At 39.7% G+C, this 24,023-nt stretch overlaps 1 protein-coding gene across 3 annotated transcripts in view; it reads right to left on the bottom strand.

Moving 5' to 3' along the window:
• The window catches only part of LOC307018784 (RNA-binding Raly-like protein), a 45,876-nt gene extending 22,248 nt beyond the window's left edge, over positions 1 to 23,628 (bottom strand). For 2 of the 3 annotated variants that reach the window (XM_079649212.1, XM_079649210.1), the window contains exons 1-2: positions 23,506 to 23,628; positions 7,739 to 8,013 (exon numbers count right to left, since the gene is read on the bottom strand). In XM_079649212.1, the coding sequence (XP_079505338.1) occupies positions 7,739 to 7,994 (256 nt within the window). In that variant the 5' untranslated portion in view covers positions 7,995 to 8,013; positions 23,506 to 23,628. Of the gene's footprint in view, positions 1 to 7,738; positions 8,017 to 23,505 lie in introns of all 3 variants that reach the window. The other variant, XM_079649211.1, reaches the window with a different exon arrangement.
• Between the last annotated feature and the right edge of the window lie 395 nt (positions 23,629 to 24,023).

Consider the following 24,023-nt stretch of genomic DNA (forward strand, 5'->3'; position numbering starts at 1 on the left):
TTATTTTCATTAACCACTTAAAGTCATTGTGTCGGCAACACCGTCTTGTCCAAAGGAATTAAAGTGAGTGAGCAATCGCTGGAGCTTCAGTATCCTGCGTTAATAAATCTACAACAGCAAGTATGGGACTTTCTGGTGAATGCTGTGTACTCAGGACATTACTGTAATATGACCCCTGACTATAGAGACATTGGAGTCTCATAAACAGGAAGGCAGACACTAAATACATGAACAAGAACAGAAAGTTAAAAAAGGAAAACTTTTTTAAAATTATATTATTAAGAAATGATAAAAAATAGAGTTATAATTATATTTAAATACATTTCTAAATATATAATTTTCAAAGAATAGGAAAATAAATACAAAATAAATAAGTTACCTGGTTGAATGAGAGCTTGGTGCTTAGGGAAATAGGTAAATAGGGAAAAATGATCAAAATGAAAAATAAAAATGGAAAAATAAATGGAATTGAAAACCTTTTTTTTCACTAAATATAGCAAATTATTGAAATTGAAAATGTATTTATTATTTTATTTCTTTATATTTCTATATTTTCCCATTTGCGGTTTCATATTCTTATTTTTTCAATTTTTTTGAATTAACTTATTTATTTGTCAATGTATTCCTATTTATATTCCCACATTTATTGATTTGCAGTTTCTTGCTTATGTACGTCTTAAGACTCCATACTTGACCCCTCTCTGCCACTTGTCATGCCTTTACATTGCTTCCAACTTTCTTTGTATTATTTAATAAAAAACTGAGAAAACATCAAGAATTCATATCTCCTGCAGGCTGCGCCCACCTCTTGGCAATATATCTCCGACGACTAATCAAATACAAAGTTCATGTTTAAAAGATGATGACTGTAAGGGTTGGATTTCACGGGGGCAGCAGAATAAAGGCAGGAAAGATGATTTCCAAAGCAGAGGGAAACGTTATTGTAGGCACCTTCAGTATACCTCTGACACTTAAGGTGCATTACTAATATACTGCATTTACATATAGTGTGTGCGTGTGTGTGTGTGTGTGTGTGTGTGTGTGTGTGTGTGTGTGTGTGTGTGTGTGTGTGTGTGTGTGTGTGTGTGTGTGTGTGGCCTAGCATTACTATAATTGTGGGGAATCTGTCTACACAGTCACGTGTGGGGACTCGCCTCCCTTATGGGGACACAATGGAGGTATGTCAATGTAATGTCCCCTGCAGTGATGTATACATGTATGTGTGTGTGTGTGTGTGTGTGTGTGTGTGTGTGTGTGTGTGTGTGTGTGTGTGTGTGTGTGTGTGTGCCCACAGACCCTCAGGTTTTTACGTTAGACAGGTTCAGGTTCTTTATTTGTACCCGTAGGTAGATTTAGTTTGCAGAGAAAAAGACAAGGGATCCATCCTGACACACTCTAAAAACAAACACAAACAACAGACACACAGGAAACCATGTAAATGGTAAATGGACTGTACTTATATAGCGCTTTATCCAGTCTTTAAGACCCCTCAAAGCGCTTTACATACTACATGTCATTCACCCATTCATACAGAGCAGTGTACCTTACTCTAGGACCTAACATTCACACACATTCACACACCGTTGGCCATGCCGTCGGGAGCAACTCAGGTTTAAGTATCTTGCCCAAGGATACATCCACATGTTGACTGCATGGGCTGGTATCGAACCCACAACCTTCTGGTTGAAAGACGACCACACTCCCTCACAGCCACAGTCGCCTTGTATGTAGGTTTCTCGCTCCCTCTACTCATCCTCTGCTGGTCTGCTTACCTCCCCCCCACACGCCTCGTCACCATGGGTGCTCGGGCTTTTAGCTGCACTCCTCCCTGACTCTGAAACCACCTACCCCAACACATCCGACAGTCTGACACACACACCACAGTCAAATCCCTCCTGAAAACCCGCCTGTTCAGCCTACTCACTGTAATGCTACATGTCCTCTGTTTCCCTACATGTTCCCTGTTAATGTCCTTTTGTACCTTTTTCCTTTTCTGAATTGTAAGGAGTCGTTTGTTGCTTTGAAAGGCGCCTCTAAATAAAATGTATTATTATTATTATTATGTGTTTCTCAGAAAACATATAACAGTGTTGAGGTGGTATCGGCATAACAATGAGAGGAGCTTCTTTTAAGTGGATGCAATGATGCAGACAGGACAACACAGACGAGACGTGGATTTGTGTTGACAGCAGGGTGAATATTCCTGTGTTGCGGTGACACTGAGGTATCTAGAAATGTGTCTGATGTTCCTTGCCTGTACTCATGTTTGATGAATGAACATACAGTTGTTGTTTTTTAATCAATGGTCCTTTTATAACTGATCAATTATAACTGCACGGTGTATTGACACTGATACAATGTGAAAAGCATGACATTCCTCAATTTATTGTGCAAAATGAAATAAAGCAGTTTATCCTGTTTTCAGAATCTACCCATGAAACTAAAATAAATAAGAAATAAGACTTTATGACTTAGTATTCGGGACAATGGATACCACTCATTAAGGAATATAGTTTTGCAAAAGGACTTGAAACTATCATGTTATATATTATATTTTTTAACTGAAATGAAATGCCAGTTTGTGGATTCAAGGGGGATTCTTTTTATATCTTGGCACATAGCGGCGGGATTTTACTTCCTGGAGTCTCCACTGTCTGCCAAGACTAAATATGGGAGCATACACCTACATTTTCTTCTTTATGCTAAGCTTAGCTAATTGCCTCTTGGCTCTAGGTTTGATATCTACCCTTCACACATAAGAGTGGTATTGATTCTCTCATTTTACTGCCTTGACAGGAAAGAAAATGTTGGTTTGTCATCAAAATAAGTTTTGTGTAATCACGTTGGTTTCCAAATCAATAAGCAAGCAACTCGAATGTTTAGCCTTGAATATTGAAGTGGCAAAGGGTCAACAGGCCATGGTTGTGGGCTGTTACAGACCCGCCTCAGCAGTCAAGGAGTCTCTTTCGTCGTTGGCAATCCTTTTAACTCAACTTGACTACAAGGACATAGTGCTACTTGGCGATCTAAACTGGGACTGGTTAACTACAGTGTCAGAGGATCTTAAAAACCTTTGTATCTCTTTAAATGTTACTCAGATTGTAAACAGTATACTCGGCCTAAGTCCCCTAATAAATCCTCCTTAATTGATCTCATTGTAACTAATGTTCCCTATAAATACTCACCTGTGGGAGTATTTGCAAATTATGTGAGTGACCACTGTGCTGTAACCACAATTAGGGACACTAAGGTCCAAAAGGGTAAACCTCGCATTATTATTAAGAGAGACACAAAACATTTTGTGGAGCAGGGTTTTGTACATGATCTGTTTGGGTTTGATTGGGGATAAATCGATCTGTGTGAGGATGTTGAAACTGCATGGTCTTATTTTTATCTCGGTTTTATGGAAATTATTGATAGACATGCACCCCTGCATACATTTAGAGTGAAGGGACGAGACACTCCTTGGTTCTCTGCTGAATTGTCGAGTCTCCTACATGAGAGAAACAATGCCTGGGCAAAGGCTAGGCAATCAGACTCAGAGGTAGAATGGCTTCGTTTTAGGCAGCTAAGGAATAGCTTCACATCTCAAATCAAAAGTGATAAGTCTCAGTATTACCTTACCACAAAAAAACCTGAATAATCCTAGAAAATGTTGGAAAACCATTAAATCGATATCCACCGGTGAAATCCGTAATGAGCTACCTCCTTGCCTCACCACAGCATCTGGCACTACATCGGACAGGGCCACATGTTAAATTGTTTTAATGAGCATTTTGTGTCCTGTGGCTCTCTGTTTGATTCTGTTTCTAACTCTGCTTCTGTGAACACCACAGTCTGTGACTCTGAACAATGTGGTCTGGAAAACCCCTTCAGTTTTTCTCCTTTTACTATTGAAGTGGTTCATGATGCATTAACCAAGTTAGATCCTAAGAAACCGGCTGGCCCGGACAACGTAGAACCTTTCTTTTTAAAGATAGCTGCAGATTGTATTGCACCACCTCTTAAAGAAGCACCACCTCTCACTTCTCTTTTTAACCTCTCCCTCAGCACGAAGACAATTCCTCTACTAAAAGGAGAGGAGGCCACTTTATTAAATAATTATAGGCCCTCTAAATTGTCAGTTCTGGCAAAGGTTCTTGAACGCCTTGTGAGTGAACAGGTAAAGGTGTTTTTAAGTAACAATGACCTCCTATGTAAACATCCGTCAGGCTTCAGAAAGCAACATAGCACCATCACTGCGACAATGGAAGTGGTGAATGATATTGCGGATATCTTAGACAAAAAGCAGAGTTGTGCAGCTCTGTTTATGGATCTTTCCAAAGCATTTCTTTTTCCCTTTGGTTCCTCTACCCAGGTGTGCTGCATTGCTGTAACGAGGTTCAGACGAGGTGCACCTGGAGAAGGAAGTGCTTAAAAGCTCCAGTGCAGCAGCAGAAGGGAGAGGCCTCTGGTGTGGGGACTGCCGTGTCTCTGCCGTGTCTCTGCCGTGTCTCTGCCGTGTCTCTGCCGTGTCTCTGCCGTGTCTCTGCCTCTCATCCTAGGAGAAACATTTGATGTGTTGTCTATAATAAATCCTATGGATTCGAAGATTTTAAAAGGTGTCTTTCGTGTTATATTTGGGTCAGTGGTGGAATTTTGTTAGCTCCATAGGGCCATTTTGGTGGGGCGTAACAGATACTGTCGATCATCGCATTTTGAAGCAGAGGCTGGTCAGTATTGGCATATATCCAGCCATCCAGTGGGATGGTTTCTCTGAAAGGTCCCAATGTGTTCATTTTGATGGGCTGTCTTCTGAGTGGTTAAACATTACAAATGGTGTACCACAAGGTTCTGTTTTAGGTCCACTTTTATTCTCCATCTACATCAACAGTTTAGGTCAAAATGTCGATGGAGCAACTTTACATTTTTATGCGGACAATAACGTGATGTATTGAGCAGGTCCCTCCATTAAGAAGGCTGTTGTTAAATTACAGGCTGTTTTTAATATTATCCAGACTCATGTTCATATATAAAGCCATGTTGGGTAAACTCCCATCTTATATCTGCTCTCTGATCACACGGAGAGTTGCAAGTAGCTATTGCCTGAGATCACATGATGTAGTCTTGTTACATGTGCCAAGTGCAAGGACTGACTTAGGTACGAAAGCTTTTATGTGCGCAGCTCCTCTTGCTTGGAACAGTCTTCACAAATAATTGAAACTGAGCAATTTGGTTCCACTGCATGTTTTTAAAGCTCGGATAGCTGAAATGCTCTTTGATACTGTTGGTATTTGTAAATGTCGATAGGTATGTAAATGTAGCCCTGTAAATATCATGTATGATGTCCTTTATTGTTTTATGTTGTTTTATGTTTCATGTGTAACCTACTTGCTGCAGGTCTCCCTTGAAAAATAGATCAATGATCTCAACGGGACCTACCTGGTTAAATAAAGTTTTTGAAATGAAATGAAAATGTTGAATTATTCCTTTCATGAATTTATTTCAACTTGGGTCTCATTATTAAAAATGTTCAAGGTTAGAATGATCGATTAAACAATCCAACAGTTCAACCAGTATATCCTAAAGTTGGCACACCTGAAATGTGCGCACAATCTGTTATTTAACAATAAAACTGTGTGAGCAGAACTATGTCAAATAATGTCAAAGTGTCAAACTGTGATAGATGTTTATAATGGCAGGTTTGGGTCATAATTAGCTTCTGCCCTTCATTTGTTCTTTAAAAAGTTTGATTTAACATTTAGTTTCTAACCTGTCTGATTTTCTGACTCCAGAATATTTCCTGAGTCACATAATTATACAGTAAATCAGTGTGAATATAACTCCACCTCACACTTTTACCACTGCCATATGTCATTTCAAAGCCAAAAATGCATGAAACTGTGCAAACACAGGGTGGGATTACAGATGTGACCCCGCAGCGCTTTTATTCATATTTAATGAGAGTGCAGGGCTCGGGAGGACTTTTATTTTCCGTGGAGGAGGCTGCAAACGAATCAATAAGTCATATAAGGAAGATTTACAGGGATCCACTCAAATACCCAGGAGGGCTTCGAACCTATCGTTGTGTGTGTGTGTGTGTGTGTGTGTGTGTGTGTGTGTGTGTGTGTGTGTGTGTGTGTGTGTGTGTGTGTGTGTGTGTCTGTCTGTCTGTCTGTCTGTCTGTCTGTCTGTCTGTCTGTCTGTCTGTCTGTCTGTCTGTCTGTCTGTCTGTCTGTCTGTCTGATGGACAGAAACACAAATCCAATGTGTTTCAAAGTAAATAGGGGAATGTTTTAAGGCGAAAAATGTTCATCACAGGTTAATGTTCACAGTTGATGTCTTTGAATGTCTTGTTTTGTCACAAAACTCGTTTTTTTAAGAGAAAATGGAAAATCTCAATCTTTGATGGTCTATAAATGGATTATCTTACCGTCCTCACACCGGCTGTACCCCTTCATTTCAGAATGATTTAAAAGTTGTATTGATCAAATTTAAGCTCGCCATCAAGATCTATCGCAGAACTTTTATCCAAACACCAGGAACCAGATGGCAGCTTTAGGTCTTCAAGCAAAAGTGATTCAAAATAAGAGTTGAATTTGAAATAACAGGCTAGAAGGAAGCTTGAACTCGACTGAATCTGTACCATATTTCCAACCTTAAACCTCTTTTTATATGGACGTGCTTTTACGAAATTAGGAATCTCTTTTACAACTACAACCAGGACAGGACAGTAGCAAAACACGTTGCGCACAACAACAATTACCCCAAGAAAACATAGAAGAACATACGAATATACCCAGTGACATTGATAGATTCACCATTTTGCTGATAAGAGCTTAAAAGTCAGGCAGACAGACAAATTCACTGAGTTTCAAGTCTTTTTGAAGCTTTCTTTCCCACTTCACTCATTAGGAACATACACCTAGACTAAAGCATGCATCCAGACAAAGACCTCAACACAACCTGCGAACGAGTGCATCGTCTACATGGGTCTGATGTTGAGCTGTTGTTCTCCCTCTGTTACATTATTATTTATAAATGTGCTCAGTTTAAACGTGCCACTGCGTCACTTGAGAGCTCAACACATAAATCATCCAGCAGATTAGTTATGTGCATGTTTTAAAAAAGATAATAAAATGCTGGGGATCAGTAATGTACGCTTGGGATCCATCTTCAAACTGGAGAACATTCGTCTTGTACCTTTATATTTAAACGATAGTATATGTGGTAGAAAGGTCTCTTAATACCTCAGGTCAATTTGTTTTGTTTAGCTGTCAGCAGGATTACAAGGAAACTAAAAGCTCGATGTTCATGAAACTTGGTGAAAGGGTGTGATTGTGTGCCAAATATGAACTCATGAAAACTTGGAGCAGAACCAAATCCTGGGGCTGGAGTCCATGGAATAAAGCACCCTTTTTACTGAGTTAGTAAAGCATAATTCTCTCTTATTAAAAAATGTAAGATTCAAAGTCTTCATTGTTACACGCAACAAAAGCTAAGTGTATTTTTGGCAGTGAAAATCGAAGAGAAAATTGAAAAATAAATTGTGCAAGAGGGACTTATGTGCAAGTTAATGCAGGAATAAGTAACCTAAAAACAGGATGCCAAATGAAATTGTGTACAGTGGATTCAAATGCTGCTTATTGTGAAGATAATTGAATATGTGAGCTGTAAACAGATGTATGCTATAAACATCTGAAGGTGAAAGCATACACGGTATAATCAGAATTAATGTATGCACATTTTAAAGCGTTACCTAGTGATTGTCCTGCGATGACCCTGGAGTTCTCACCGATTACGGCCGCCCTGGCGTTCCTCTCGCTGGCGTACTGGACGAAGGCGTAGCCCTTGTGCACGGAGCAGCCCACGATCTTGCCGTATTTGGCGAAGATGGCCTCGATGTCGCCCTTGGTCACTACGGCCGTGTTCAGGTTGCCGATAAAGCAGCGGGAGTTGAGTGAGCGAGGGTCATTCTTGTTGGTCACGTTGCTGGTCTGGGTCTTCCCAGTCATCCTAGTCCTGCAGCAATGCCTGCTGGGAAACACAGGTGCACACTGCTCAGAGGAGGAAGGTTAGACTGTGGAGGTTACACACAGAGAGCAGCATGTTAACTCTGGTCAGAGCAGAAAGCATGTGGCAAATCTCGTATTAGGCTTTATGGAGTTTTCTCTTTCATGTTCTATAGGTCTTTGTGAATGTAAATGGTCTGCAAAGGCGGAAAGTTCCCTCATAGGGGAATAAGATTGCCATTAAAAATGCACATTTGAGAAGAAAGCACATTGAATAAAGGACATTTTGTGTGCAGGAAAGTAGGAAGAAAACCTGCTGATTATTTAATGGTTAAAATTATTGAAAGAAATGTCCATTATTTGTTAACAGCTGATTACTTAATTGACCATCGGCTACACAATATTCTCCAGCTGTATTCTACATCCTGAGATCATATCTCTGTGAGCAAAGAGGCTGAGACAGAAATCTTTCCGCAAGAGGTGAGAAGAATTCTGACAGGGCAGCTGTGATTCAAACGTGTTAATTGATAAATCTCATCTAAGAACTGTGTTCCCACGATTGAAAACAGCACTTGAAGTCACTAGAGTCCTTTCTCACTGTTTTACCTCTTTTTCCATTTCATGCTACTATACCAACAGCTGAAGTTTGATTTTACATACCAAAAATGTATGATGATTAAAAATGGCACATTGTTAAAAATGAAACCTGTCATCTTATTTTACAACCTTCTTAATAACCCATTATTCGCCATAGCAAAATTATAAACCTTCTTGGCAACCAACCTGATTCTATTCCTTTGTATAACAAACACACACAAGGACAGCTTCATTACTGTCACATAGAAACCAGGTCACATAAAATACAAATAAATGACACCTCCTTTGCAGGCTTCACTGTTTGTTCCCATAATGCAACAGTCCTCAGGGGGATCAGGATGTGACTTCTTGGAGTTCCCCGTTGGTAATGAGTTTTCAGTGTGTTTGTGTATCTTCCCACAATGAGGCTTTTAGATCCAGAATCCACATACTGTGCAAACAATATTATCCCGGGAGAAGCTCTCTTTAGGCTGGAAGGGCAGGAGAAATGGAGAGAAACTCGTAAATGTTGCATTTGCAGACCATTTACAAGCAAACAAACCTTTATAACAGGAAAGAGAAAACTAAAAGGGCACCTTTAATGTTCGCCCTACTATCTCAACGGATTGAGTGATGCGGATATTTTTAGTTAATCTGTTTATTATTTTATTTATTGTTTAGTCAGTAATATATATATATATTCAGTCTTTAATAATGAATAAAGAAAGCAGCAAATACCCATTATTAAAAAGCTTGAATACATTCGCATTTGCTTTTGTAAAAAAACACTGGAACAGTAATTTGATGATCTGATTTACTTTCCTATTCATTTGTAATTAGACTGTTTAATTGACAAGTAATGATATATTTTCTGGCTTCCTCCTATGACCCAAAGCGATGCAGCGCAGGTGAACGGCAGACGTGTGACCGTGTTTTTATCTGAAAATGTTTTATGGCTCCAGCAAAACCCTGTCAGGGGCCTGAATACAAATTAGTTAGTATGGGGAAAGGACGGAAAAGATGTGATGATATGTATGGGTATTTTTCTAAAAATGTATCTCACACATCCTCACACACACACATTTCAGTAACACACTGCAGTCGACACACTTCCTGTCCCAATTTTCCTCATTGTACCTTTTAACTTCTTTTATAACCCACATCATGTTTTCTAAATCTCTTTAAATCTCACAAAATTAAGGATAATTTACTTTTGGACCCATAATGTGACAACGCCGCCATTGGGTTTCCTGTAGTTGATTAACTTAATTATCAACAGAGTAGGAGGTCTAAGAAAAAGCCCATCAATCAACCAATCCAATCAAAACCCATTCAGTCCGTCTCTACCTTTGAATGAACCCCACAGCTCCTGAGTGACTGATGGATGTGAAGTGTGCACTCAATAGCCTCTTTCAAAGCAGAAGCACAGGGGTGAAGCCATTAGAAGGTAGATTAGAGAAGCAAAAGCACATTTTTAAGCAGATTTAATATCAGAAAGTGTGGTTTCACTCATTTAAGCGCATGCTGAGCTAGGAAATAGTGCCAAATGAAAGCATCAGATTTTTGCTCACAAGTTGAAATGTTTGAAAGAACAGCATTTGGTTAGAAATACTGAGCAGTTAGGAAGAAGTGAATAAAATATGATTAGGCTATTCAAATATTCATATTGAAATAGTTGAAATCAGAGAAATGTCAGTGATATCGTCTGCGGGCGTAAAACAAGCAGATAGACGCCCTTATACAATCATCTATTATATTAAAGGTCCCATGTCATGCTTTTCCGGTTATTACCCATCCCCTTGTGTGTTATGAAGGTTGTTCTGCATGTAAACGGTCTGCAGAGTAAAAACCCCTCAAAGTACACCCTGTAGCGAGTAAAACTCTAACATAGAAAATACCTGTCTATGCTGCCCCAGAACGCCTCGTTGGAGATTTCTCTTTTTCCATTTGTTTCTTCCAAAAATGAACCAAAATGGACCAATCCGCTCCTCACACACCAGGGACCTTTAGCGTAAAAGTTCAACTAACAGGGAGTCCCATTGACTTGCATAGAGCTCCCTGAACGCTGGTAATAGACGAGTTGGGATCGCGGAGAAATGCTCTCCGCAGACCCATTCTCACAGCATTAAACCTTTTTCTTACTCAACATCAAGCCACACTTATGGTTTTTACTTCGGCTGTGAGTGTTTGTGTGTGCTCAGGATGAGTTTCGCGCTGACTCGCTGTATTGTCGACCCGGAAACCACACCAGTAAGCCAGCTCACTGAGCAGCGAGCCTCGCAACGTTCCGACCAATCAGAGCACACTGGGCCCACAGGGAGGGGGGGGCAGGATCTCCAACAAGCCGTTTAGGACAGAGACTGAATACCTGGTGAATACACATACTATACAGAGATGCTGTATGAGAAATCAATGTGAGTTTGGAAAATTGCACAATATAAATCTATTCTATTAGACCTCAACAATGGAATTATGATCAGTAGAAATGGCATGGGCCAAAAAACAGTCAGTTAAATAAAAAACTTGTTGAAGTATTATTTATTTAGAGTTTAAAACTCATAAAAGGGCTGTGTGTCTGTTGTGTGATCTGATTTAAGTAGAAATCAGTCATGTGAAATAAACAAAATTATAGAGTAAGTATAAAGCTACTGCAAACAGCCATAGCTTAGCTTAGCTTAGCATTGTGTCAGATAGTTTTTGGCAACTTGGTCTCCTCTCAAGGATACAGAGAAACGTTGTGTTTGATTAATAAGCCTTTTCTTGCACCAGCACATCACTCCAGAGCACTTCTTTTAGTGCACTTCTCCGCTCTGGATCCTCACAATGTGCATGTGTGCATATCTAACTGTGAATATTTGTATGTATAACAAAAAAATGCATGTTCATTTATATAAAAAAAATAAGCTCTAAGACGCATTAGAGGATAACTTATAGTCTTAATCAGTCATATATGTTCTGCACGTTGTTGTTCTTAAATCATGTAGTGCCTATTATATCTATTGTATATTCCTACCTATTTAGATAGATAACAACATCTAACTGAAGTTTATTTGATAAAAATAACATTGCTCTTTTCACGACATGCCGGTAGATCCAGTTTGCCTGTTTTGTAATGGCTTATTAATTATAATGGTTTTTACTGAACAACAACCATTTCATAGCCTGATGGACACTACTTCCAGACTGTTACCCTCACTGATCTCCTGCAGCTGGTATAACATTCAATCTACAGGCAATCTTTATTTGCATAAGCAGCTTATCGTCTCTATGTCTCCACATGAGTCACCTAACATTAACACTGCAGAGACACACTAGTTTGCCAATTACATGTTTTTAATAAAATGACAATAAAGAGTTTTACATTATTCCTCTAGCTCAAAATATGAAGAAACAAGACTCCAAAGACGATTCTTTTACAATATTCATGAGTATCTAACATCCTCAAAGTCTTTTAAGAGGAACATGTGGAATAACTGCTGGCACAAGTTGGTGGAAACATCCCAGGCCAGAAAACACACTCACACTGAATTCATATCAGCCTGATAGGCAAGAGAGGAGAGAGAGAGTAGTTTGGATTCATCTTGGCTTGCTTCATGCTCCAGAAATTAATGCTAAATAACATCTTCATGCATCAGTGAAGCAGTGAACGCATCCCCAACTCATAACTGACATGTTTTTCCACGCATAGACGTGTTGTTTGTCTGGTGAAAGTCTTTCTTATATCAGCAAAGTGAGTGCTTGACAGTGATGTTTTTTCTTCGGGGCTTCTACAGCATCCTCCCGTGTTGCGGAGGTTCCAAGCATTTCATGGATCCTCTTTGGTCCTTTCACACCGACTGTCAGGGGCTTCAGAGTCTGAATTCTCTGGAGATAAAGAAGCGAGGAACTGGTGAAAGTAATCATTTTAGCACTTCCTGTCTCCCTGATCTCTCCTCACTGACTCACGCTCCCTCCCGTCAGAGAAGAAAAAGATGAAACCTCCGCCTTCAATCTGACAAATACATATGGGATGTGATGGATGCATTCAGGCCACACTCACTCTCCGCCGCTTGAATGTTGCAATGCAGCATTTTATCTCAACAGCGTAGCATCTCACCTCAACTGTTGCCAACAGAGGAAAATAAGTTTTATTTAATCGCGTCACCTTCTGCTATCATACTCGGGAGACAGACGACTCGCAAACTAACTCTCAACTTTTAGTGACTCCCTGGAAAAATATATATGTCTGCATGCAGAGAATGAAATATGGGTCTATAATAAGCCTGTTTTTATTCTTTTTGCCTCGATCTTTTTTGAATGACAGCCAAACGTATTACAAGGGAATAAATGTGGACTGAAATCTAATTACATTTTTATACAGTCTACATTTACGAACTACGCTGCAGTGCAGGTGCGGGTTATTTTCCCTCTGTCTACTGTTGTGAGAACACATGCAGCATAAAATGTGGGGATTTATCAAAATGATGCTGTGAATAATATAAAAGCGGGAAATAGTGGTAAAATCACTCAATAACAAATACGCTGGGAAGTGTTATAGCCAGGAAAATAATTGTGGGTGACCTGACTGCTGCAGTTTACCATGTGTCAGATTTAGGTAAAGAAAGAACAAAAGTGGAACTTAAACACAAAGACAAAATAAGATGTTTAAAGTTGGAGGAGGAAGATTATTTTAGCTGTATATATACCCTTATATAATATATAATAATAACCTTTCAGTATATTATAATTCAAGTGGTGAAAAGGTATGCAGTTTTCTGGAAGAGGCAAAAATACTTTTAAAATTAGACCCTCATCCTGCAGCTTCCCCTCCGCTGCACACCTCCCACAGAATACGCATACAGTATTCTGCAACTAGTTACTTATTTTAAACTTCATCCCAATAGTGATAAAAATCCCAATGCTCTTGTTGAAAATAACTCCCTGTTATTGTTGCAAACGTGGAGGCCTGTAAAGCCTTTTGGGGATACATATTGTATCTCAAGTCTCAAGCAAGCTACAACATCAAAGAAGTGTTTCACAGATGGAGAGAACATGTTGCTAATGGTTTAGCCTACTAATAGCTGTAGCTGTGAATCTTTTGCTGTCTCAATTTGCGTACTTCTGCACCAACACTTGCTACTTTGAGTGCATAGGTATGTTAACAATGAGAGGTATTAGCAAACTCTAGTGCACTATGAGTACCTGGATGGTGCACTCATAATGTCAAAAGGACTCTTCTTACCCTCACTTTCGCAATCTTGTAAAGTATTTACTAATCTTACCACTATACTGTTGTCAAAAATGTGTTTGTTTTATTGGGTAATTGAGCTGATTGTAACTATTTTGTAGCACAAATGCTAGCCGAGATTTCACCCGCTACGCAAATATTCACAGTGTGGTAATGGAAGTATCCAAATTGAGCATTGGTCTAGAGCAGGGGTGTCAAACTCAAGGCCCCGGGGCCAAATCCGGCCCACTACTTCATTTAATGTGGCCCCACAAGAGCTTGCAAAGAATATAATATGTTTATTATACGGTTACATGCCGCTTTACATATGCACATTGCCCATAAACCACATGTCCCACAATGAATCTCAAATTTGACTTTTTTCTCGGAATTTGACTTTTTTTTTCAAAATGTCACTTATTTTTTTGAGTTTTTCCAGAATTTTGCTTTTCTTTTTAAATCATTTTGTGACATGCGCACTGAAGAGACTTGCAATTGTTTGCCCTAGACTTCTGCTTTCAGACGTAGTTAATTATGAAGTTATTACCCTATCCGATAATAATCCAATGCAGAGGCAATAATGTTATATAATACATTATTTTATATATATTAAATATTTATATATTTGTTCTTATATAGTCTTATACTGTATATAAGACTGGCCTTTTGAGTGCAAGCATGATGCTAATGTGGCCCGAGTTGAAATTGAGTTTGACACCCCTGGTCTAGAGCTAGCAGCAGAAGGCAAACTTTTAGCTACATTTCCCCTACAACTCTGAAATGCTCGCCAATGTTGTCCAACTTTCTACAGTATGAGATAAGTCCGTCTTCCTTCATTGGGTTTCTTTGCAGTGTAGGCAGTTTTTGTCAATGCTGGAATAGCAACTCCTCCCGCAAGATTTCCAGCTGCTGAATCAAGCTTTCCCTATCTGAGGGGTTGTGCACGAACATCTGAATTCAAAGAAGAACCAGTTAGGAAAGCCTCTATCTAAAATGACCTCTAATTTGGCAGAGTCTTCCTTTACAAGCTATATTTAGCTAAAGTATAGCATACAGAGCCCAGAGGAGTTTCAGGAGGTACATTTTCTTAATATGCTGTTAAGTTATTAAGGACCTTTTGTCTAATTTGCCAAAAGAAACCTACTCCAGCTAATTTAAAACTAGAAGTGAAGAGTCAAACCACAGCCAAACACATCACAATTTATAAAAAAAAGTGGACAGAAATCTAATTAGATTTTTTTTAAACAGTCTAAAAACTCTAAAAACTACCCTGCTTCTGCTGTTATGTGAGAACATGAGGATTTATCAAAAATGCTGCTGTGGATAATATGAAAGCTGCCAAATGAAATGGCATATCCACATTATGCCTAATCACGGGAAATTAAATTAAAATTGAGGGAAAATGAGGGTCTGGAGGGTCAAACTGTATTATGGCTAAGTTAATTTTAATCACAGGGCATAATCAGACAAATCAGCTATGAAAAAAGAACATACGTACGTTTTCTAGTTAACATAAGGTGGCTGTGTAATAACATCACTGTCAGGGCACTGATGTCCTTTTTCATAACACTTACTTGCCCTTGCTCATTTTTTCCCTGCTCCCTGGCAGCCATAAATTACTCAGCTAATGCCCGAACAGCGGTGGCTATTGCTGAATCATTCAAAGACCTCAATTAGCAATTAAGGGCTAATGAATAGAGGTCCATTCTGCAGCCCAGAGGAGCCCAGCGCAGTCTAATCTCTCCTCCAGGACTTGTACAGTAAATACTGGCTAACGGTGCAGAGCAGAGAGAGAATAGTGTGCGTTAGAGTCCACATATAATGAGCGACTTGCCTTGCAGTTTCGAGGCCTATTTACTGTATGCACCAGGAATTTTCTAAGCTGTGGATCTTAACCAGGACGGATGACTGTCAAGCACTCTTCTTATTGTTCTCCTCGTTGTTCCCACACCCCATTACCTCCTGCATAACACCTGCCTTGAGTTGAATTGAAGGAGGGCGGAAAATTGAAGAAAAGAGATGGAGAAGCAGGGAATAAAAGAAGGAGAGACAGAGAGAAGTAAAAAAAAAGGGGGGAGGGGTGAACATTCGCAATGCTAATCATCTTAAACATCGGAGGCCTCGGACCAGAATATCAAAGATGTCAAACGCACATCATGCAGTAGGTGTGTAGCTTTTCAATTATTACTGTGACTCCATCCTTTCATATTTCTATTCTATCAGCCTTTTATCATGTATCCATTTTTAATATAATGTAAGGCTGTGCTTTACATGTGAAACCCCCACAGGAAAATGAACTCCTGTAAAGAAAATACAATCCAATTTCCATCAGCTTTATCTATCCTATGAAAATGTATCAGGGGGCAGCGAAGCATAGCGACTGAAGGTAGATGATCACGCTGCTAAAATTAGTTGTACCATAATCTGATTTGAGCAACCTATAGCCTCGACCAGCAAGACAGCAAGGAGATAAAAGCACAATGTGACCTATGCGGTGAGATGGGACGAAGCCGTATCTCCAGCAGACTTTTTATCTGGCATCTCACAATAATGATGATTATCTTTGTAAATCCGGGCATATGTGTGCGCTTTTAGTATGTATCACACAACCTGATCTTTGAGGTCATGTGTGTATCATTTGACAACTTTAGACTATTTGCACTCTCAGCTTTTGTAAACAGTTATGAAGATGATACACAGAGAAAGTTATCGGATGACTTTGAAGACAAACAGCTACTCAGATGTTGCTCATTGTTAATTAATGCTGGAAGAACATAGCAACTGATTTCAAACAAAGCAAAGAAACCAATATCATCACTGATTCTGTTTGACAATGCAAAAGTTAAAAGGGGATATAAAATAAACAACTCACTTTCACATTGCTTATGCACATACGTTTGAGTGTTTGGAGTGCGTTCCAAGATTTAAAAGAATAACCTAAAAAAATGATCTTACACTGAGCTGGAGTCGTCTGTTTTCCAAAGCCAGTCAAAGGGAAAAGTCCATTTTGGCCCCATGGCATCACACGACTGACACGAAAGTTGTATTATTATAGTAGTATTAGGGCTCCTCAATTAATCGTATTTTGATCGCATTTACGATTTTGGCTTCCAACGATTATGAAAACAACATAATCGAAATAAAACGATTTTTTTATTTATTTATTTAAAGAAAATAAAAATTATTGTTTTTTTTTCCAGTTGAATTATACTTAAAGTTCAGGGTAATCAACTGTTCAAAACATACTGTTCACATTTTTTTTTCAATAAATTGGTGTTTTCAAAGTAAATCGTTTTTAATAATCGTGATATCAATTATTGACCCAAATATCTGGATTATGATTTTTGCCATGATCGAGCAGCCCTAAGTAGTATTATTACATTTCCATCATTTGGTCACTAAGAACATTTGTGCTTGAATGCCCAGCATTCTTCCTGGGGTTTTGATCTCCACCCACAGCTTCAGAGCTGCCAGTGCAACTTTTCATGTATGCCAATAAGAGCAGACTGGCTTATTCTAAAGGGCAAGAGTCTTTCATATAGGAACAAATAGGCATCTAAAGACAGCATGGACAGAATAATGTCTTATTGGAACATTAAAGCATAATAATTAGTCTGGTTTAACTATTGTAAATGTTTTTTGTTCTTCTATGTATTTATTTGTTATTTTTTAATTAAGCTCAATTTGGGTTAGTCTTGTGTTTTTGAAATCTGCCTGATATCCTCATCTCTGTCTGGTATGGCACTTGACTTTAGTAAATGGAAAGCAGCTGATCTGGATTGTAAAGACAGCAGGGAAGATAGTAGCTGCCAACAAAAGCCATTCGACACTCTCCTGCTGCACAGAGGAGAGCCAATCATCAGTGACAAGACACATCACCTCCGCCCGCAGATTGAGATGCTCCCATCAGGGCGACGCTCTGGCACAGAAAAAAGTTCTATAGGTTTCCTTTTATCCCAAAATACAATGAATGTGCTCAACAGGCTGTTCACTGTGGATATTGCGTCAATGACTGTTGCACGCTTAAGAGATTTTTGTTGTGCTCATCTGATATTTTGATCATGTTGTTTTTGTTCAGACCAAAGACAATTCATCTGCCTCAGTTAGATATTAAGGTGTATCTTGAATTTGTATTCTATTCATTGATTCCAGGGAGCCTTGTTGTTTAAAGGCAACATCGTTCCATGTTGTTGTTGTTGTTGTTACCGGCTTTGCAAACTGTTTTTGCTTCAGAAATTCTCTATTGCATCCCCGTACCACTCTGCTGCCTCCTGAGTGCTCTTAAAGTTGATGTTGTTCTTCATTGGAGACCTTTTCATTGTCACACTGTGGTAATGGAGGATTTACTCCAACATAAATAAGTGTATTTGGTGGAAAGAAGCAGAAAGAGACTCCATTTGTGTGTGTAGTCCACAGCTGCCCTGCAGGGCATTTGAACATATGCCATGCTTTCACATATCTCTTGGCACGGACATGTTTCTCTTTTTCCTTAATTCTCCTCTTGTGTGACTGCCAAATAGCTTCTGCTCCACCAGGCTAAAGTAACTGGGTTACTGGAGCTGTGAGTAATTAGCTGATTCCTGCTTTATGGCAACAGAGAGACTTAAAGTGAGGTGGGGATTTAAGGCAGGACTCACAATGAGGGTGAAACGTGAAAGGTAGAGTGGGAAAGAGGCGTGTGGTGCAGTGGGTTGTGCGTTGGTGTTGGGATAAGGGGGATCACAGGTTCAAACCCCACTGCAGTCAGCATGTCGTTGTGTCCCTTGGCAAGACACTTCACCCCAAATTGCTCCTGTGGGCATTGCCCAAAGTATTGAGTATGTGAGTCGCTTTGGATAAAAGCGTCTAACAAGTGACATGTAATGTAATGAAAGAGGCCACATGTGAGGGGAGGGGCTTTCACACATCTGAAGGTTTGATCCAATCATCATCTGTATGCATGAAGCCAAGCTGCATATGAATAATATCCAGTTTGCTCGCTGTGAATGCTAAAACAACGTCACTAAAAGTGATTCAGGAGCAATTTGCAATTTAAATGGCAACATTTGGCTCTGGTCTGCTATTGAACACCGCAAGCTGGCAATGTTTTCAGTTTATTGAAAAGTGGATGAAAACAGATTTGAGTGGAAACGTGCTACACCGAACTGGTAAACACTATATAATGTGCATTTAAATGCACATTAACATCCAATGTGAGAGGACCGAGAAAGATCCGGAGGCTGATTTTCTGTTCAGATTATCCAATGGCTTCATAGTTTATATATTTGTTAAACATGACAGCACAACAGAATCAAATATAATATTAAAATAAGTTGTACATTGGCAAAGCTCACAGTGGCTTATTGCAAAAAGAGATGTGAATGCAACTCTGTGACAGATTTGGGGCGATATGTTTGTTTGCAGTTGACAAAACAAAACAAATACCTATACTTTACACCGTCCTCACTATAAAGGTCACTATCCACTTGTTGTTTACCAAGGATGTATTTAAAGGATATGGGAGGTGTTTCTTTTCTGATAAATCCAAGGAAAAGATCAAACGTACAAAGCACAAATCCCTTTCTTGATCATTTACAAACACCCACAGTCTGTGACCTATTGGTTTCCAAAAGGACGTTAATCTTCAAAAACAGGTTTTCTAAAAGAGGAATTTGAAGGGGATTATTTTCAACGGTGGATAAGTACATAATTGTTGCTCTCATGAGTATTACCAACAGCAGCACGGTGTATGTGGGACTGGCCTCATTTAACTAACTAAGTGCCAGGTTCTTCAGAATGAAAGGGCAAGAGGGACTCTGATGTTTTCACCAGGTTTTAAACAACAGTAGAAGTCTGTGGTAGCGGTTTACAACTTTTCTCTTCTAACGAGCCCCTCAGTCCTATCCTCAGTGGTTGATTCTTGGGCTTTGGTCTCTGTTGTACTCCTCTGCTCACCTGTTTACTGTTTTCCTCATCTTAATCGCAGCAGGTGGTGTTAAAGTATCACAGCTGGCTCAGCTTATTGGAAAACAGTCGGTCTATCAGAGCTGCTCAGCTTTCTTAAAACTACGTTCCCATACAATGAAACTGGTCTGTTACGCTTGGACAGGGGAAATGTCTTCTCCTGGATTGCTTTGTTTTTGGATTTGTTTCGTATATTTAAAGTACAATAACAAATGGAGAGAAGAGTTGAAGACAGATATGAACACATGCAGTAAATGGTCACCCACATTTGAAAAATATTCAGCCTTAGATTTTGACTGATTACAAATGTGTTTCTAATCAAAGGTCTGCTAAAGGAGACAGCTGTTCATGTCCAAATAAAAGTTATTGTTATTTTTCTTAGATAAACAACATCATGATTTAACAGATGAGTGTAGAAATGTGGACAGAGGGAGGTGTGGCTTGCAAAGGTCCCAAGCTAGTATGGAAAAGGGCTTTGCTGTTTCTTGGTCTGCGGTAACCAGCTGTCTACCAAGTTGCTCTAATTTTGTATTTGTGGCAAACCCTTGATTTTTTAAATAAACTCAAACAAATCATTTTGTTGTTTTGTGTATTTCGGTCCTATTCACAGTTTTTAAACTAAAACCTGGAAAATATTAAGGTCCCTTGAAACGTAATGCAGTGTATTTTATGTATAGGAGAAGGGGTTTGGCTAACAGCAAACATATAACAATTCCTTCCACAATATTTCCATGGACCCCCCTTGAGTACATATTGATAGGGAATTATTCATAGGACCCTTTGGTTTATGTTCTGATCATTTTAGCTTGAACCTCTCCTCTCACTCCTCTCTTCATGAGACGTGTTTGGCACTGAGGAGTAAGCTACAGCAGGATGTGGCTTCAGACAATACAGAAGGAACAATTGTTGTTTTTCTAGGACTAGATATTGAATATCTCCAAACTTATCATTTGCATTTTTTTTGTAAAAAAGGATTTGGGGAAATTACAGGACAGAGATTCATAAAAGTGGAAAGGTATTATCATGGGTCAAGGGAGAAGCCATTTCATTTTGGAGTGGGTCTGAATCACTGTTTGGATAAACACATTATTGTTCACTTGTGTAAACGGCCTTGGCTGATGTGCTCTTTAAATTGTTTTCTTTATTTAAGTGTTGTTTTGATATCCTATTGAATGGAAATAAACCTGACAATACAACCCAATACAATATTGGTTTAATAGAAATCACATTCAGAGAGCTCAAAGTCTGAAGTAAACATGGCAGCAGTGTTTAGTGTCTCTTCCTGTTATTTGCAGAATAACAACATAAACACCTGTTTTGCACCAGCATATCCGTCCTTATACTATAAGGTTCTGGTTTGAAAAAAACTAAATTAAGCTTTTTCAACATATTCAAATGACGTAGGAAATCATTCTAATCTAGGGTGAAACCACTTTTTGTAGCCTTTAAAATGTGGGTACAGAGCTTGAAATATCTCAGACGGAGATGTGTGTGTGGCGCGGAGGGCAGGGGTTAGTGAGTGGAGACACTCCAGACTTCCAGGCAGGAATCAGCCCGCTCCAGCTGTCGGAGCAATAAAGTGTTGGCATCTGTCCATGGTTCTGAAATCAACCACAATCTCTTTGAACGGAGAATAAAAAGAGCTGGCCGTGGTTCTGAGATACTGACGCTAATGCCACATCTCACAACAGAGCTGAGCAGGTGCAGGCGTACACTGGTGTTTATCCAAACTGCTGGCTAGAAACACGGACTGTGCATTGACAGAAAACTAGTTGAACATGAAGAATGCAGTAGTGGAACAAGGCGTGCAGATCATCCCAGAATAGAAGATCTAGTGAGCGGTGGGTATTACCACATGCATAATACAACTTTAAACTGCGCTATGTGAAGAGTAGATAGCATTACACAAGTGTGTGTGAATTCAAACACTTTTTCAAATATGCCATCATCTTTCTTTTTGTTTGTCTGAATTTCCTCATCTGTTTTTCTCTCTTATCTTTCACATGAAGGCATATAAAAAGAGACGGAGAGAAGCAGGCGCCCAAATCTGTTCTTTGACCTGCAGTCTGAAAGCTGGAGCAGCTCTAAAATGTTTTTTTATCTGAAAGAAGATGGACTCTGTGGTGCCTGGCTTGGAGGCAGCCCACATCGTGCACCTGCTAAGGGTCAATGATCATCCCAGCCCACGGGTGCAGAAACGTAAAGACAGGCCTCGACTGGACAGAGACAGATTAGAGAAACGTTATTCCTTCCTTACTGCTCTCCTCTCTTAGTGATTCAGTGCATGCTTATATAGGCTGGCTATTCCTGCCTCAGCCTCCCACCTCATCCCTAGCGAGCGATAAGTATTGTTTGCGTAGCAGCACATTTCATGCTCGGCTTCCCCCACCTGTTCCCTGACCTGCGAAGTCTAACGGCTGGAATAGCTGTCAAATACCTTCACCCGTATCTCTCCAGGATGATTGAAAGGAGATGTTGTCTTATAAAAGGTTTGAGAAGCGTTTTCTGTTTAGCAGAGCACAAAAACAAACTTTGGTCAAGGATTTTAAAGCAGTGACTCCAGAAGGCAGTTAAAAAAAATAAAAGGTTAACCTCACTTTACCTTTTTGTGTGCTAATTGCCGGATAATGTTTTGTGTCTTTTAATTTGTCGCCTGCAGGTTTGTGTGTGAGTTCTGGCTGCATGTCAAGGTCAAACTATTAATCAAATCTATCAGCCTGATTTGCATAATGAACCGCTGCAAAATGTCCCTGGGCCTCAAAGGGCCCCCCCCCCCCCCCCCCCCTCACCATCTCCTCACGCTTCTCTGTGTGTGATGTCTAATGCCAGTTATCACACTCAACGCAACACGGTGTGTGTGTGTGCGTGTGTGTGTGTGTGTGTGTGTGTGTGTGTGTGTGTGTGTGTGTGTGTGCGTGCTGCGTGCGTGCGTGCGTGTGTGTGTGTGTGTGTGTGTGTGTGTGTCACAGCTGTGTCTGCTTCAATTGGCAGGGATCTCCTGTTTGTTTTGCACAGCAGTGATTTGCATTAGTAAACTTGCTTGAAATTTTCCAAATTGAAAAGCAACTTTGAAGGACATAAATCCTTCATTTTGTGACACATTTCATCGCTTTTCATTACTCCTCTGAAGAAACAGATCAGGAACATGGATTCAAGATCAGACATGTCTTAGATTGTGGCATGCTGTTTGACTTCTGATGAGTTTTGGAATCATAATTATATTAAAAGATCTAAAAAACTATTGGATGGTTCAAAACGAATCCAGCTCTGTCCCGAGAAATCCGTTTTTTCGCAAAACAAAAAAGTTCCCATTTTCTCGTTAAGGAAGCATATAGTACCGGGAAAACACCAAAACAAACTCCGGCAAAGTGAAATTCCTCACCTATTAGAAAAGTAAAATCCTCAAGAATGAAAATCAAAACTGTTATTTTTGCGCCCTCGGAGACGTACAGCCTCCAACACCAGAGAAACACTGCAAGATCAGAGGAAAGCAAAAGCAAAACCACACCGAAACAAGCCATGATGGAGAGGGAAAAAAGGCTGAAAATAAGCGAAAGGTGGAGATTATAACAAGAAGCTGCCTCGGGAAGAGAGAGAGAGGAAAAATATCAAGAGCGTCCGCAAAGCACGTATTTCTCAGTGGATGTCGCCGGAGCAACAACACTCAGCATCCAAGACTGAAATCATTGCATGCAGAAAACATTTTCCCCATGTCGGAACACCAAGACAAGAAAGAAAGCAAGAAAAAGAGGATCAAAATAAGAAAATGGCAGTGGAAAATGTACTCACCGAGCGGGAGTAAAAGGGGTTCAATTAAAAAGAAATTGGGCGGATAGCGGTGGCGGATGGGTGCTGTGCAGACTCGTGAACACCGAGGCTCTGCGTCCCTTTCGCGCGCTCTATTGCTGCCGGTGGCTCAGTCACGTGACTCGGGATTGGCCAGAGTTTTTGAATCACACACACACACACACACACACACACACACACACACACACACACACACACACACACACACACACACACACACACACACACACACAGAGAGAGAAGCACACAGATGCTTTCTTTGATTTGTAAACATGTTTTTATTGGTATGTTTAATTAATTGCCTCATATAGCGTTAAAATGTTTGTTCTGTGTGTAGGCTACTTTGTGTTTGTAACGCCTTGTTCATCATGCTTTGGCAATACGTTTTTGATATCGTCATGCCAATCTTTGAGTCAGTCAGTTTTTGTTTCTTCTTGTAGCTACATTTGAAAGCATGCAGTGGTGTAATGGAGGAGCTTTTTCTGTTACTGGCATTGATT

The sequence above is a fragment of the Notothenia rossii genome (genome assembly GCF_949606895.1).
Source record: "Notothenia rossii genome assembly, chromosome: 9".
Lineage (NCBI taxonomy): Eukaryota > Metazoa > Chordata > Actinopteri > Perciformes > Nototheniidae > Notothenia > Notothenia rossii.